Source organism: Bos javanicus, chromosome 14 (assembly GCF_032452875.1).
Source record: "Bos javanicus breed banteng chromosome 14, ARS-OSU_banteng_1.0, whole genome shotgun sequence".
Lineage (NCBI taxonomy): Eukaryota > Metazoa > Chordata > Mammalia > Artiodactyla > Bovidae > Bos > Bos javanicus.
In genome coordinates this window covers 15,766,539-15,781,301 of record NC_083881.1, presented here as the reverse complement: position 1 = coordinate 15,781,301, position 14,763 = coordinate 15,766,539, and the positions used below count along the sequence as shown (strand labels likewise).

The window sequence follows — 14,763 nt, the reverse complement described above, 5'->3', positions numbered from 1 at the left end:
TGGTCTCTTAAAGAGACTCCCATCTCTTTAAGAATTTTCCACAGTTTGTTGTGATCCACACAGTAAGAGCCTTTTGTGGAGTCAATAAAGCAGAAGCAGATGTTTTTCTGGAATTCTCTTGCTTTTTCGATGATCCAACAGATGTTGGCAATTTGATCTCTGGTACCTCTGCCTTTTCTAAATCCAGCTTGAACATCTGGAAGTTCATGATTCACATACTGTTAAGGGCTGGCTTGGAGAATTTTGAGCATTACTTTACTAGCGTGTGAGATGAGTGCAATTGTGCAGTAGTTTGAACGCTATTTGTCATTGCCTTTCTTTGGGATTGGAATGAAAACTGACCTTTTCCAGTCCTGTGGCCACTGCGGAGTTTTCCAAATTTCCTGGCATATTGAGTGGAGCACTTTCACATTATCATCTTTCAGGATTTGAAATAGCTCAACTGGAATTCCATCACCTCCACTAGCTTTGTTCGTAGTGATGCTTCCTAAGGCCTGCTTTACATGTACCAGTTTACATTCCCTCTAAACGTGTATGAGGTTTTCCTTTTCACCACACCTTTGTCAGCATTTGTTATCTCTTGTCTTTTTCATAATAGACATCCTAACAGGTGTGAGGTGGCATCTCATTGTGGTTTTGATTTGCATTTCTCTGATGATTCGTGATGCTGAGCACCTTTTCTTGCTCCTATTGACCATTTGGATGTCTTCTATGGTAAAATGTCTCTTCATTGCCTTTGTCCATTCTTTAATTTGGATATTTGGTGTTTTGTTTTGCTATTGAGTTATAAGAGTTCCTTATATATTTTGGATATTAACCCAATATATAAGGGTTATATATTATGTACATGGTTTGCAAATACCTTCTCTCATTCCATAGACTGCCTTTTCGTTTTGTTGATGGTTTCCTTTTGGATGCGGAAGATTTTTAGATTTGTTACTGAACTCAGGTTCAGGGGTGCATTGCTCAAGAGCCTAATAATGAGAGACAAGTGTTGGGTAAAAAGAAAGATAGCTTTATTGAGGAAGCTGGCAGTCCTGGGTGAAAGTGGACTTGTGGCCCCTTGTTGTGATCTCTCAATTCTCTCAAATCCCCAGGGATTTTTTGAAGATTAGATAGGAAAAAGAGGAAAGGGCTACATGCTGTGGAGGGGTTAATATTCTGTTTTCATAGATGATTATTTCCATCACGTAGTTCTAAGTAGCCGTCCTGTCTCACTTGTGGTTGGAACATTACCTGAGCCACAGTTCTCTGGTTAGCTGGTCCTGGTGTTAACCAGTTTGGGGTCTACATGCTAGTGGTCAGCATACAATTAACTTCTTGATCTGGGGGTTTCAGTATCTGCAAAGCAGCTCAGAGGGTATGGATCAGAATAGAATCCATGTATAAGGAGAAACTAAAGGTCCTTGACTTTGTTTAATAGCTAAACTATTATTATTTCTGACTTGTTAGACTATTTTCATTTGTTTCTGCATTTTATTTTTCTGATTAAATTTATACTTTGCCTAAAGTTTTTTGTACAGACAAGAGGCAGGCAGAGGACATAGGGTGGGGGTGGAGGGGGCAGTCTGTCCTGGGAAGGCCCCATAGGGTCCTGCTCAGTTACAGCTTTATGTAGTCTCACTGGTTTAATCTTGCTTTTGTTGTGTTTGCTTTTATTTATTTTATTTTTATTTTTGACCATGCCTTTAGGCTTGAGGGATCTTAGTTCCTGGACCAGGGATCACACCCAGGTCCCCTGCAGTTGAAGTGCAGAGTCCTAACCACTGGACCACCAGGGAATTCCCATGCCTGAGACTTTACTGTCATGCCCAAAGAAATCATTATGAAGAACCGATGTCAAGGAGCTTTCTCCTGGGAATTTTATGGTTTCAGGTCTTACATTTAAGTGAAGTGAAAGTTGCTCAGTCATGTCTGACTTTTTGTAACCCCATGGACTATACAGTCCATGGAATTGTTCAGGCCAGAATACTGGAGTGGGTAGCCATTCCTTTCTCTAGAGGATCTTCCCAACCCAGGGATCGAACCCAGGCCTCCCTCATTGCAGGCAGATTCTTTACTAACTGAGCCACCAGGGAAGCCCTAGAATAAAATTCCATAAAAGGAATTTTATGGCTTTAGGTCTTACATTTAAGCCTTTAATAATTTTGAGGTGATGTTTGTATATGTGTAAGATAAGGATCCAAATTTATTCTTTTGCACACGGATACACAGCTTTCCCAAAATCATTTATTGAAGAGAGTGCCTTTTTCCCATTGTGTCTCCTTGGCATCTTTGTTGAAAATTAGTTGACCATATATGCGTGGATGTAAGGTTTGATCAATGCATTCCTTGTAAAATTCCTCATGCCTCAGTATGTGAAATTTTCTTCCATTAGCAAGAAGCCTGGGGGCAAAATTTTAAAAGGGGAAATCTGAAAATATTTAGGATGGGGGAAGTGAGAGAGGAGAAAGGTGTTAAGGGGCCAAGCTAAAGAGAGGAACGGCCGCCACATCCCAGAGTGGGTTTGCCTGGGCAAACAAAAAGACAGGGAGGCTCCCCAGAGCCCTGACCCACCAATGTGGGGAGACCCAAAAGGCCACACAGATGCATACAACTGGAGTCGCAGCTGACCAGAACCCTCTTAACCCCATACTTCAGCATCATCATAATTTTGAAATTATGTCAAAATTCCAGGTGCAAAACTATAGCCCGGTCCTCAATGGTAAGATTCTATCAGTTGGGAGGAAGGGAACCTTGAGGATAGAAATTAAATTGAGTTACAGAAAATAAAGCAGCCCTTGCTTGTTCTAAACGTAGTGGATAAGTATCAGGGGCAATTCACGGCCAAGACAAGGAGGCTCTCCTATTTAATTTTCTCTCCTGAGCTGCACTGATGTAGTTGGCATAGGGAAGGGTAATGCTGGATTTTTCTTTTCTTATTTTGGCTTACACAAGAAATGTAAACTTTTGGAAAATCCTCAGCCAGCACCCACTTGGTTTAAAAATTAAAAAAAACAAAATTAATTTGGCTGCACTGGGTCACATAGATCTTTGTTGTGTCACTGGGATCTTTCCCAAATAGACTCTCTAGCTTCCGCACGTGGGCTTCAGTAGCTGCGGCCCAAGGGCTTAGCTGCCCTGTGGTATGTGGGATCCTAGTTCCCTGACCAGGGATTGAGCCTGAGTCCCCTGAATTACAAAGCAGACTCTCAACCACTGGGCCACCAGGGAAGTCCTAAAAATTTCTTAATAAAGGATCCAATCACATTGTCAGAGAGATTACCTATTAGACTCTTTTTTCCCCCCTATTAGACTTCTTAAGACAAATGGGGTGAATGACAGGAGATTCTTCAGAGGAAGGCTAAGGTGAGCCCCAACCATCAGATGTGTGTCTTTGCCTGCCTCCTGCACTGACTGCGCTGCTGACGTCTGATAACCAGGTTGCCCTTTTATTCCTTCCCTTCTCATGACTTAGAGCGATCGATGTTCCTGTCCTAGAGCAAGTTTCTTCTTGTGGGATATTTCTTTATGCTGTTCTGCCAAAATGAGAGCTAAACCTGAAAACTTGAAGACTCCTGAGATTGGAGAGTGAATTTGGCATGATTAAGATGGGAAGGCTGGAACATAGAACCAGCAGCTCTGGGCTTTTGTGCTTTATTCTCCCATTCTAGCAGTTTACTGAGCACTGTGTGCTTTTAGTGAGTTAGAAGAGTGTGTCTTCGTGAGTAAAACTTGTGTTGAATGTGATTTTTCATTAGATACTCTACTTTAAAAAATTTTGTATGTCTAGTGTATTTATGATTATATGTGCTACATTATTGAACATATTCCTAGCAGGAGACAACTTCCATTTTAACCAGACATTATCAAGAACTGAATCTTCTGTTTAAAATTGTACCTGTCTGGGGACTTCCCTGGTGGTCCAGTGGCTAAGACTCTGCGCTCCCAATGTAGGGGGCCTGGGTTCTATCCCTGGTCAGGGAACTAGGTCCCACATGCCCAGCTGAAGATCCTGTGTGCCCCAAAGACCTGGCACAGTCAAATAAATAAATATTTTTTAATAAAAAAAATAAAATTATACCTATCTGAAGATTAAAGGAACTTTCTGTACTCTAGTTACTGATGTCTTACTTTTGAAACCTGGTTTCTCCTCCACAAATAGTGTCCTTCCAGAGCTTAGCACCAGAGAACACATTCATGTCATCGTGTGACAGCTGGCCTGCATTTTTGTGTCAAGATGCCCGTGAGTCAGCAGTCAGCCATAGGAGTATACTTCTCAAACCTGAACAGCTAGCTAGAACTTAACCACACATGGAAGTGGATTGCAGCACACAAGCGCATCCCACTAACCCCCAATTAAATGTATTCTCTTCTCAACCTGCTCGGTCCCCAGACTGTCTGCAGCCACTTGAATGTCACTCTTCAAGAAGGGAAGTGGCCCAGGCGGAAAGCGGCATGGGGTAACATGGTGATCTTAACCATTTGTGGTGAAGACATCTTTACTTGTGCAAATTTTACCCAAACACATGACCTTGTGAAACAGTGGTGAAGGGTCCCGTGCAGGGCCTGTGGAAGGGGCCTGTGCAAGTGAAGGAACCCGAGCTTTTAGCTTCATTAATGTCACAGTAAATCTTCTGAGAACAGGGAGCTCACTAGCTGCTGCTCTGCTGAGACTGAGTCTTGTGTACCCACCTTAACTCAGCTGGTGAGGTGGCTACACGTCTGCTCATCTAAAGCAGAAGAGCCTGACTCTGAAATAGTCATTTCTCTCTTATTATTTTGGCCACACTGCACAGCATGCAGGACTTTAGTTCCCTGACCGGGGATCAAACTTGTACCCATTGCAGTGGAAGTTCAGAGTACTACCCACTGAGTTGCCAGAGAAGTTGCTGAAAAGTCATTTCTCCCTGAACAGTTATTTGCTGTGCACCTTCTCGCCCAGGCACTGTGCTGAGGGTCAGGACAGAAAGAAAACGTGGACCCCTGCTCTTGAAGGGGTCACTGTCCAGCCAGGTGGATTTCTGTACTCAGTGGCATGTGCCACATGTGAAAAATGAACAGCAACTTTAACGGCCCCCTAGAAGAAGCATGAGCCCCTCCAGACGTGAGGGTGTGGCCGAGGCAGGGAGGGAGGGATGGTGTTGGGGAAGGTAGGGGAGATGATGCCTGAGTTGAGTTTCAAGGTGAGGAGGGTGCAGGTGGAGATGCAGGATAGCAACGCCCTTCAGCCTTCTCCCTAGGCTGTGATAGGTCATCCTAAAGCCTGCAGGTGGATGGACTGGCCAGGTGGGTAAGAAGCATCCATTGTGCAGAAGGAAAGGGAGGAGTATGTTCACAGAGCCCTCACTACGGCCACACAAAGGAACTGAAGCAATCCCTCCAGTCCATTTTCCCATGAACACACCCCTGCAGAGACCTGGTAACACATGTGCATTCAGACTAAGTGTTCACTGGCCCCAGGCTTTTAAGCCAGCAACTCTAATCTCACGAGCTCTAAACTTTTTATCTGCATATTTTATTTATAAATTTTGGAAAAGAGTTATAGTATTGATGTATTATGTACTTTATTAAATATATGCAGATATGGAAGTTAAAGATATGAGATGTCAGGAAGCATTTAACAGGAGGCTTCCTGTGTGCTGTTTTGGATCTGTCAGGAATTCTCTGTTCCTTATTAATTCTTGAATATTCAGGAATTAAGAGGAGAGGCAAGCCTTTCCTGGGGACTGAGAAATCCAGGCATTTCCTTCGTTAGTTTTTCTATATGGTGATAAGTACCCTCTTCCTTTTTCTGAACCATATGGTAAAAGTGATTATTTACAACTCTCTCTCTCTTTAATATGGATCGCCTATGTTTTGTAAGTCTGGAATTTTAATCTTTATCTTTGCTGAAAATACCTACAGTATATATGCCCACACCATGTTGATTAAAACACCTTTGCTCCATCAGAAGGAGAAGGCAATGGCACCCCACTCCAGTACTCTTGCCTGGAAAATCCCATGGATGGAGAAGCCTGTTGGGATGCAGTCCATGGGGTTGCTGCGAGTCGGACACGACTGAGCAACTTCACTTTCACTTTTCACTTTCATGCATTGGAGGAGGAAATGGCAACCCACTCCAGTGTTCTTGCCTGGAGAATCCCAGGGATGGGGGAGCCTGGTGGGCTGCCATCTATGGGGTTCCACAGAGTCGGACATGACTGAAGCGACTTAGCAGCAGCAGCAGCAGCTCCATCAGAGCACTGGTTCCCGTGTCTTTCTTTCTTTCTTTCTCTCTCTCTCCCTGGATATTTTCTTTGGAGGGCAGAGGTCCTCTGTGTTCATATTCCTGCCCGGGCTTCTAAGACCTTCTCGAGAAGGTGCTCTGCACCTTCACCCCATCGAGAGGGCACTTCGTGAACAGAGCAAGCCCGGTGAAGGGGCTTTATTGGCTTTCTGCGTAAACCAAGGAATATCAGCCTCTTTCTCTCTCCTTTACTTTCTTATCAGTCGATTCCGGACCACCAGGTTCTGGTCCATTAAAGGACCTCAACAATGACATATAAAAAAAATGTGAAATTTGAAAAGTTTAGTATTTCCCCTTCTCACCCACTGGGACCATCTTGCATACTCATGGGGTGTACTCATCATTTTGGAGCCTTCTGAAAAGCAGTGTGGTCAAATTGTTCTTAGAAGCAGTATCCGGAGAGTGGTTAAAAATGTAGATGCAGGGACTTCCCTGGTGGTCCAGTGGCTAAGACTCTGCACTCCCAATGCAGGGGGGCTCAGGCTTGATCCCTGGTCAGGGAACTAGATCCTACGGATAGATAGTATATTCAAAAGCAGAGACATTACTTTGCCAACAAAGGTCCATCTAGTCAAGGCTATGGTTTTTCCTGTGGTCACGTATGGATGTGAGAGTTGGACTGTAAAGAAGGCTGAGCGCCGAAGAATTGATGCTTTTGAACTGTGGTGTTGGAGAAGACTCTTGAGAGTCCCTTGGACTGCAAGGAGATCCAACCAGTCCATTCTGAGGGAGATCAGCCCTGGGATTTCTTTGGAAGGAATGATGCTAAAGCTGAAACTCCAGTACTTTTTTGGCCACCTCATGCGAAGAGTTGACTCATTGGAAAGGACTCTGATGCTGGGAGGGATTGGGAGCAGGAGGAGAAGGGGACGACAGAGGATGAGATGGCTGGATGGCATCACTGACTCGATGGACGTGAGTCTGAGTGAACTCCGGGAGTTGGTGATGGACAGGGAGGCCTGGCGTGCTGTGATTCATGGGGTCGCAAAGAGTCGGACATGACTGAGCGACTGATCTGATCTGATCTGAAAGGAACCCATGTGCCACAACTAAGACCAGGCACAAGTGAAAATGTAGACTCAGGGGCCAGCTGATCTTCATGCAAACCCTGGCTCCACCACTTCCTCCCTGTGTGATAATTTCAATATCCTTTTCTTTAAAACACAAATAATAAGAGTACACACCTCACTAAGTTCTTGGGAAGGTTAATTAAAACATTGACATCAGTGCTTGGCACATGGTAAGCACTTGTTAAATGTTAATTATTATTTTTCTCAATTCCCCTATTGAAAACAATTTAAAATATTTTGCTTTACATTGTCCTTAAAACAAAACAAAACAAAAAAATCCAGATGGGAGGAGAAGGAGAGAGAAGCCTGGAAAGACTTCCTGAAAAAGGTGATCTCCAATCTGAGTTGGAACTTTCAGAAGCACACTAGCTTGCTGGGTGAAGGTAAACAGGAGTCTGCTCAGCCTTTTCTTAGGTAAACTGTACATTTTATGAACACTTTTTCCATGGATGCTATTCTTGTCTCTTAGGTCTCCTTCCTGTCGTTCTTCGAAACTCCTCTTCAGAACTCTCGGTTGTTTCCAGGGGCTTTTTCACCTAGTGCCTTAGAGGAATGTCAACTTAGTGCCTGGCTTTTGCTCACTCTCCCTTATGCATTCTTGATTAATTCCACAATCAAACAGTAAAACCAACCCCATTTCCAGCCTCCATAGCTGTCAGAGGATGGCAGTAAGACCCCTTTCTGTCCCAGAGGGGTAGGCAGAAGTCCATGCGCAGGCACTTCTTGTTTCCTCTAGCTCTGCCCTACTCTTTCTGCCCCAGTGAGCTCACAGAGCCAGTTAAGGTAATGCCCGTCTCAAAACCACAAGGATAAAAGGATCTCACTGAGGCTGAGAGGGAGCCTGGTTAACTGAGGACTTCCCTGAGCAGCTACACCAGCCCTGGACTTTTATATTTAAAATTTATACACTTCCCCAGCTGCTGAAGAGCTGCTGTTTTGGGGGTTTGTATTACTTGCCGCCAAATACACTCACACGTCTGGATTTACCATGTCAATAAGGGATGTCTAATAGACATTAATGAATAAAGGCCTATTGGAAAGGATAGGCTCCTTGAGAAGTGGGTTAAATCCAAACCGTTTGAAACCCAGGAATTCAGACACTTCAACTACTCTGGTACTGGTTATTGCTGCCATCTAGTGGCAATATTTAGGAACTAAAATTCTTTCTGGCCATGAACTATTTTCACCTGCAGATTTTTCTTCTTTCCTCATTCAGTTACTCATGTTCAGTCTACAAATATTTTATGAGGAAGTACTATGTGTGGTGAGACTTCTTAAATACAGTAAGGAATATGATAATGAGTAGAGGAAATCCGGTTTCTTGCCACTTTAAACGTACACATCTGGGGGAAGATGGCCATTAATCAAATTTAAAGATGAAAAGGTATTGGGAATGGCTATAAGAGAAGACTCTGATGCTGGGAGGGATTGGGGGCAGGAGGAGAAGGGGACGACAGAGGATGAGATGGCTGGATGGCATCACTGACTCGATGGACATGAGTCTGAGTGAACTCTGGGAGTTGGTGATGGACAGGGAGGCCTGGCGTGCTGTGATTCATGGGATCGCAAGGAGTCGGACACGACTCAGCGACTGATCTGATTTGATCTGATCTGATCTTGTGAATTGTAGTGACCACAGAATTACTTTATCTGAGCATGAACTTAAAAAGGAATCAGCTAACACACAGGCCTGTTAGCTCCACCACCACAAACAGAATACATATTCTTCTTCTCAAGAGCACATGGAACATTCTCCAGGATAAACCATATACTAAATCATAAAACAAGCCCTCATAAATTTAAAAGAAATCATACCAAAGTATTTTCTCTGACCACAGTGGACTGAAATTAGAAATCAGTGGCAAGAGGGACTTCCTTGGTGGTCCAGTGGGTAAGAAGCCACACTCCCAATGCAGGGGGCCTGAGTTTGATCCCTGGTCAGGGAACTAGTGGAGAAGGCAATGGCACCCCTTTCCAGTACTCTTGCCTGGAAAATCCCACGGATGGAGGAGCCTGGTGGGCTGCAGTCCATGGGGTCACTACAAGTCTGACACGACTGAGGGACTTCACTTTCACTTTTCACTTTCATGCATTGGAGAAAGAAATGGCAATCCACTCCAGTGTTCTTGCCTGGTGAATCCCAGGGACAGGGTAGCCTGGTGGGCTGCCGTCTATGGGGTTGCACAGAGTCGGACACGACTGAAGTGACTTAGCAGTAGCAGCAGGGAACTAGATCCTGCATTCATGCTGCAACTAAGAGTCTGGATGCCTCAATGAAGATCCAGTGAATCACAACTAAGACCCAGTGCAGCTAAAATAGATTTAAAAGAGAGAGAGACTAAAGAAGGAACAGATTTTTTAAAAAAAGATGACAAAGAGTTGGACGTGACTGAGCAACTGTAAGTGTCACTGTCTAAGGGAGAAAGGCTATTAAGTGCAAACAAATAGCAAATCAGAAGCTAAAGAAGGAATCACCGTGTTAAATAGATATAATGTGGAGGGGAGAGGGTGACACTTTTGAGTGTTTAATGAACGCCTCACAAGAAGATAACCTGCAGACAAATCTCCTGGCATTGTATCTTCTGGGGAAGGCCATTTCAACAAGTGTAGAGACAAGAGCACAAGAAAAAGTCTGGCCTGTTTCAGAAAGCGAAAGGAGACCGGTGTCCCTAGAGTGTGTTTAGCCTTGAGAATAATTTCATCTCAGGCTGAGATTTAGGTGCCAGATTTAGGTGCAGCACGAGACTAAGGGAAGGCTTTCTCCAAATATAGGGCATCATTTCAGGTTCACGTCTCTCTTTTGATCGGTAAACAGCATGAAAGAGCGTGTCTGAGGCTTCCGGAGGATACCAACTAATTTGAAGTTTATAAATCGACAGTTCAAGTCGACTAAGTTTGTAAGTCCTCCTTGTTACTAATTTTCGTATAGGCTGGAGCAAGTAATGGTTGACCTCAACAAAGATGGCGGTGACGGCTTCACACCCAACGGCGACCCCGACACCGTTCGTCAACAAGGGAGATAATGTAATTTAGTTCCGGCCTGCCTGTTTGACGTCACTTCCGGCCCCCGGCCGGCGCTGTGCGCGTTTTTCTTCCTGTTTTATGCGTGGATGTGCAGAGGCAAAGCAGAGGGAGTTTCGTGGAAGGAGTCGGAGAGAATGTGGGGCCAGCAACATGGAAGGGGCAGGCGGGAAGCCCACGGCTGTTGTTGCAGTTGTGACTGAGCCTCGATTTACTCAGCGATACAGGGAATATCTCGAGAAGCACAAACTCCTGGATAGACAGCACCGTGTGAAAAAGCTGCGGGATGGCACCGTGGCGCTACCGGTTCTGAGAGAGGCCCTCCTTGAGCAGCATCTGCGAGAGCTGAGGAATCGTGTGGCTCCAGGCAGCACCTGTGTGCCGACGCAGCTCCTGGATCCTGTTCCTTCAAAGAAGGCCCAGAGTTACTCACCTGCCCAAAGGCTGTGTCTTGAGGTGAGTCGCTGGGTAGAGGGCCGCGGAGTGACGTGGTCGGCCGAGTTGGAGGCTGACCTGCCCCGATCTTGGCAACGACACGGTGATCTCTTGTTGCTGAGTGAGGACTGTTTCCAAGCCAAGCAATGGAGACATCTGGAACCAGAACTCTGGGAGACGGTTGCCTCGGCACTTGGCGCCCAGCGTTTGGCCAAACGAGGGCGGGTGTCCCCGGATAGCACTCGGACTCCAGCAGTGAGTCTGCTGCTGGGCGACCACGGCTGGGTAGAGCATGTGGATAATGGGATTCGGTATAAGTTTGACGTGACCCAGTGCATGTTCTCCTTCGGAAACATCACTGAGAAGCTTCGTGTGGCGTCGCTGCCCTGCGCCGGAGAAGTGCTGGTGGATCTCTATGCGGGAATTGGTTATTTTACCTTGCCTTTCCTGGTTCATGCCGAGGCTGCTTTCGTCCACGCTTGTGAGTGGAATCCCCATGCGGTAGTTGCTCTGAGAAATAACCTTGAACTCAATGGAGTAGCTGATCGATGCCAAATACACTTTGGGGATAACAGAAAACTGAAGCTATCAAACGTTGCCGACCGGGTGAATCTGGGGCTGATTCCCAGCTCTGAAGAAGGCTGGCCCGTTGCCTGCAGAGTGCTAAAACAGGATGCTGGAGGCATTTTGCATATTCACCAAAATGTGGAGTCTTTCCCAGGGAAGACTCTCCAGCCTCCTGGAAGCAGTGAGATGGAGGAGCATTGGCCTTCTCCTCATCAGATTATCAGCAACCAGTTGAATAATGGAGCTACCAGTGATTCTAGGAGGAAAACGCTGTCAGTGGCCACCAAGCCAGAGTGGCAGAGGTGGGCCAAAGCTGCAGAGACTCGAATTGCCACACTTCTTCATCAGGTGCATGGAAAACGGTGGAAGACACAAATCTTGCACATCCAACCAGTGAAATCCTATGCTCCCCACGTGGATCACATAGTCTTGGATTTGGAATGCCGCCCCTGTCATCTAGTTGGCTAGAGGAGGTGGATCCTGAGATGGGAGGATCTACTTGTGAGTGACCCTGAGAGCATCAGCTCAGGCCAGGTCTCACCCCTCTTGTCTCCTGGTAATCTAATATTTTGTGACCCTGAAAGCAGGCCCTCAGTCAATACATATAATTTCAGTTGTCTTCCATTAACATGCTAACAGAATGAGCCACATCTCTGGGAGAAAGCAGTGTGGCTTATTGAAATGAGACCTGTCTGCGCAGTTACAAGGTCTGAATTCTGGCCTCGGTTCTGTCAAGTGGAAGACACAATGCAGTTTTCAAGATCACTGCAGCTGTAATATGGAAACTTGCCTGGAGTGGTGCCAGAATGGAAGCAGGGAGATGGGTGAGCAGGGCTTCTGTGGTTATTGAGGCATGAGATGATGGTGGCTTGTAGTATGGTGGTGGCAATGGGAGGAGAATGGACTTGAGAAATAAAATCTGTCTAAGCAGTGGTGTCCAAAGCAAGACAGAGTGGTGCTGTTTGGTTATTATGACTGACTAAATTAGGGAGGGATGAAGACAACACTTACTCCAGTGTACTGACTCCATTCCCTACTTTAGCATTCCTAAATGAGTGTGTGGGGAGCAGGGTGGAGAGAGTGTGTCTTATGTTAGGTTTATTGTGGCAGAGAAAGTGTTAAAGAATGACTACATTAAATGATAGGAAAACTAGATTTCCAACTGTAGCTTGTGCAGTAGCTGCCAATTGCTAGATATTTTTTAAAGTTTGAGTTAAAATCAAGGATCTTTACAGGCCCCAATTCCCTTTCCATCTTCCTTCCTGGCAACATGAGGGCCAACATAAGGAGCCCTAAGGAATGTCAGAAATTGTGAGTTTTCCAGGCCTCACCTTGGTTTACTGTTGAAATGACTAATTATAGGGAGTCAGTTTACCTTTGGGGTGACTAATAGTCAAGAATCACCTTTCAGAGCTTTGTTTTGGGGCACTCTGAAGCCATATGGGCCTGTTTGCCTGATGAAAGAAATACAGAAAAGTGTGGCCTGAGAATTCATGGTGGCCTAGTGGTTAGGATTCCAGGCTTTTACTACTGTGGCCTGGCTTCAGTCCTTGGTCAAGGAACCAAGATCCCAAGAGCTGTGTGGCCTGGCCAAAAAAAAAAAAAAAAAAAGCCAAGTGTGGCTTTCTCAGGATTGTGATTGTACCTGGCATCGGGCTGGGTTGCCTGTCCTTCTCTTGCAGCAGTGGCAGTAAGGACAGGATTGCTGCTATGTGTGTTATTCTGCAAATATTAAATGCCTGCTGTCTACATGAGCCACAGGAAATATGAAGAGACATTAGATGCTGTCTCTGAGGGTCTCCCAAGCTAGCAGCAGACCTAACAAATGCAGAGAGTTGGGACACAGTAAGTGCCACGTGGGTGATAGTTGTCGTCGGAATGTGAAAGTGGGGAAGAAAAGCTCTCTCAGGGAGGTCTTCAGAGAGGTAGTGTTTGAAGTGGGTCTTAAAAACTGGGTGAGATTTTGTTAAGTGGAGTTGGTGTGGAAGCAGGTGCTGCTTGAAGAGACTACCAGGTGCCAGTTTGCTCAGAGAGTGTTTGAAGCGGTGCCAGTAGATCAGTTTGGAACAGAAGCAGCAGTGAGAGGCAGGCTGAAGATGAGTGTTGACGTAAGGATTAAAAGGAACAGTGTCTGGTGCAGAGCAGACTGTCATGTGATCCTGCAGAGGGAGCCTGGGTTCCATTCCCATCCACAGAGTGGCCTTCCTGTGTTTGCCTTCATCATTTCCTCTTTCACACACTGGGTTTCTTCTCACATGGGTGCCTACTGCTTTCTCTCCTCAAGCTCAAGATGGCAGGCTGGGGCTTGAGCCAATATGGGGAGGAAGGTGGCGGGGGGCGGGGTACTGAGGAACGACTCAGGGAGCCACATGTCCAGGGGCTGAGGCTGCCTTCCTGCCGTAAGGTGTGGGAGAGGCAGCTCATGTCAGGTGCGCCCAGGTGAATTCACTCACCTTGTCCTGCATACCAGGCCCTGAGTGTTAGTGGGGAAGGGAAACATGTGGGCTCTGCCTTCATGGAATTCAGGTTCATTCATTCAGTTCCTGGCAGGTCTACACAGAAGTGTGACCTGAGGCAAATCGTCAATCTCTATTTTGTTTCCTCACCTGTAGGTTGGAGTTAACAACTGAACATGTCCTGAAAGGAAGGTGTTTGGGTTTAAATGAGTTAACATACGGTAACTGTCATCACAGTGACTGGTATATCTTGAATATTTCCGTCAGTCTTTGTATGAGGGTTACTACCATTTCCCAGTTCGCCTGTGAGTGATTGCTACACATCTGCTTTACTTATAGCAGAAGGTCCTTATTTTGAAGGCCATTAACTGGCTAATGAGGATTTTCTATGAATTCTGCACATCAGGCACTGGGTAGAGGGCCAGGGACACAGGTGAGTGAAGCTGAGTTCTGCCTACATGGAATCACCATCTGGTGACATAGACATGGGGGAAGCAATGTCAGTGCCATGTACTAAGTGCACATACAGAAACAAATGGGTATTTGCAGGCACACGTCGGGAGGCACCACCCACATTTGGGGATCTGGGTTGTGGGAGGTGGAGAGGGTGACTGGGAAGGTGGGAGCAGGGATGCCTAGGCTGAAAGTTCCAGAGTGAGCAGGAGTTGTGTGTGAATGGAAGAAAATAAGGGTCCCTTAACCTTTTTCTCCAGTTGAGTATATCCATTTACATTACAGTTTTCTCCAAGCACTTGCCGGATGGCCTGACCCAGAAGAGACGTCTAATGAAACCAAGGAAAAAAGACTAAAGGAGTCAGGAGGCTCACTGAGTTCCTTACAGATTCAATCTAGGAATTTGTAGAAGCTCTAAAGCTTTCCTTCGTAGGTGTCAGTATTAGTTGCTGATTAATGCTCCCACTTGACGGAGAAGTTGTGATTAAAAAGC

At 45.7% G+C, this 14,763-nt stretch overlaps 1 protein-coding gene across 1 annotated transcript; it reads left to right on the top strand.

Annotated features, from left to right (window-relative positions):
* The first annotated feature begins 10,375 nt into the window (after nt 1-10,375).
* On the top strand, nt 10,376-12,307 carry TRMT12 (tRNA methyltransferase 12 homolog). Its single transcript, XM_061438650.1, has one exon. It carries the CDS (start codon nt 10,441-10,443, stop codon nt 11,827-11,829), a length of 1,389 nt encoding a protein of 462 aa, XP_061294634.1. The 5' UTR covers nt 10,376-10,440; the 3' UTR covers nt 11,830-12,307.
* The last annotated feature ends 2,456 nt before the right edge of the window (nt 12,308-14,763 follow it).

Excerpts from the sequence above, each read along its gene's own strand:
- TRMT12 (XM_061438650.1), top strand. The coding sequence starts at position 10,441 with ATGCGTGGATGTGCAGAGGCAAAGCAGAGGGAGTTTCGTGGAAGGAGT.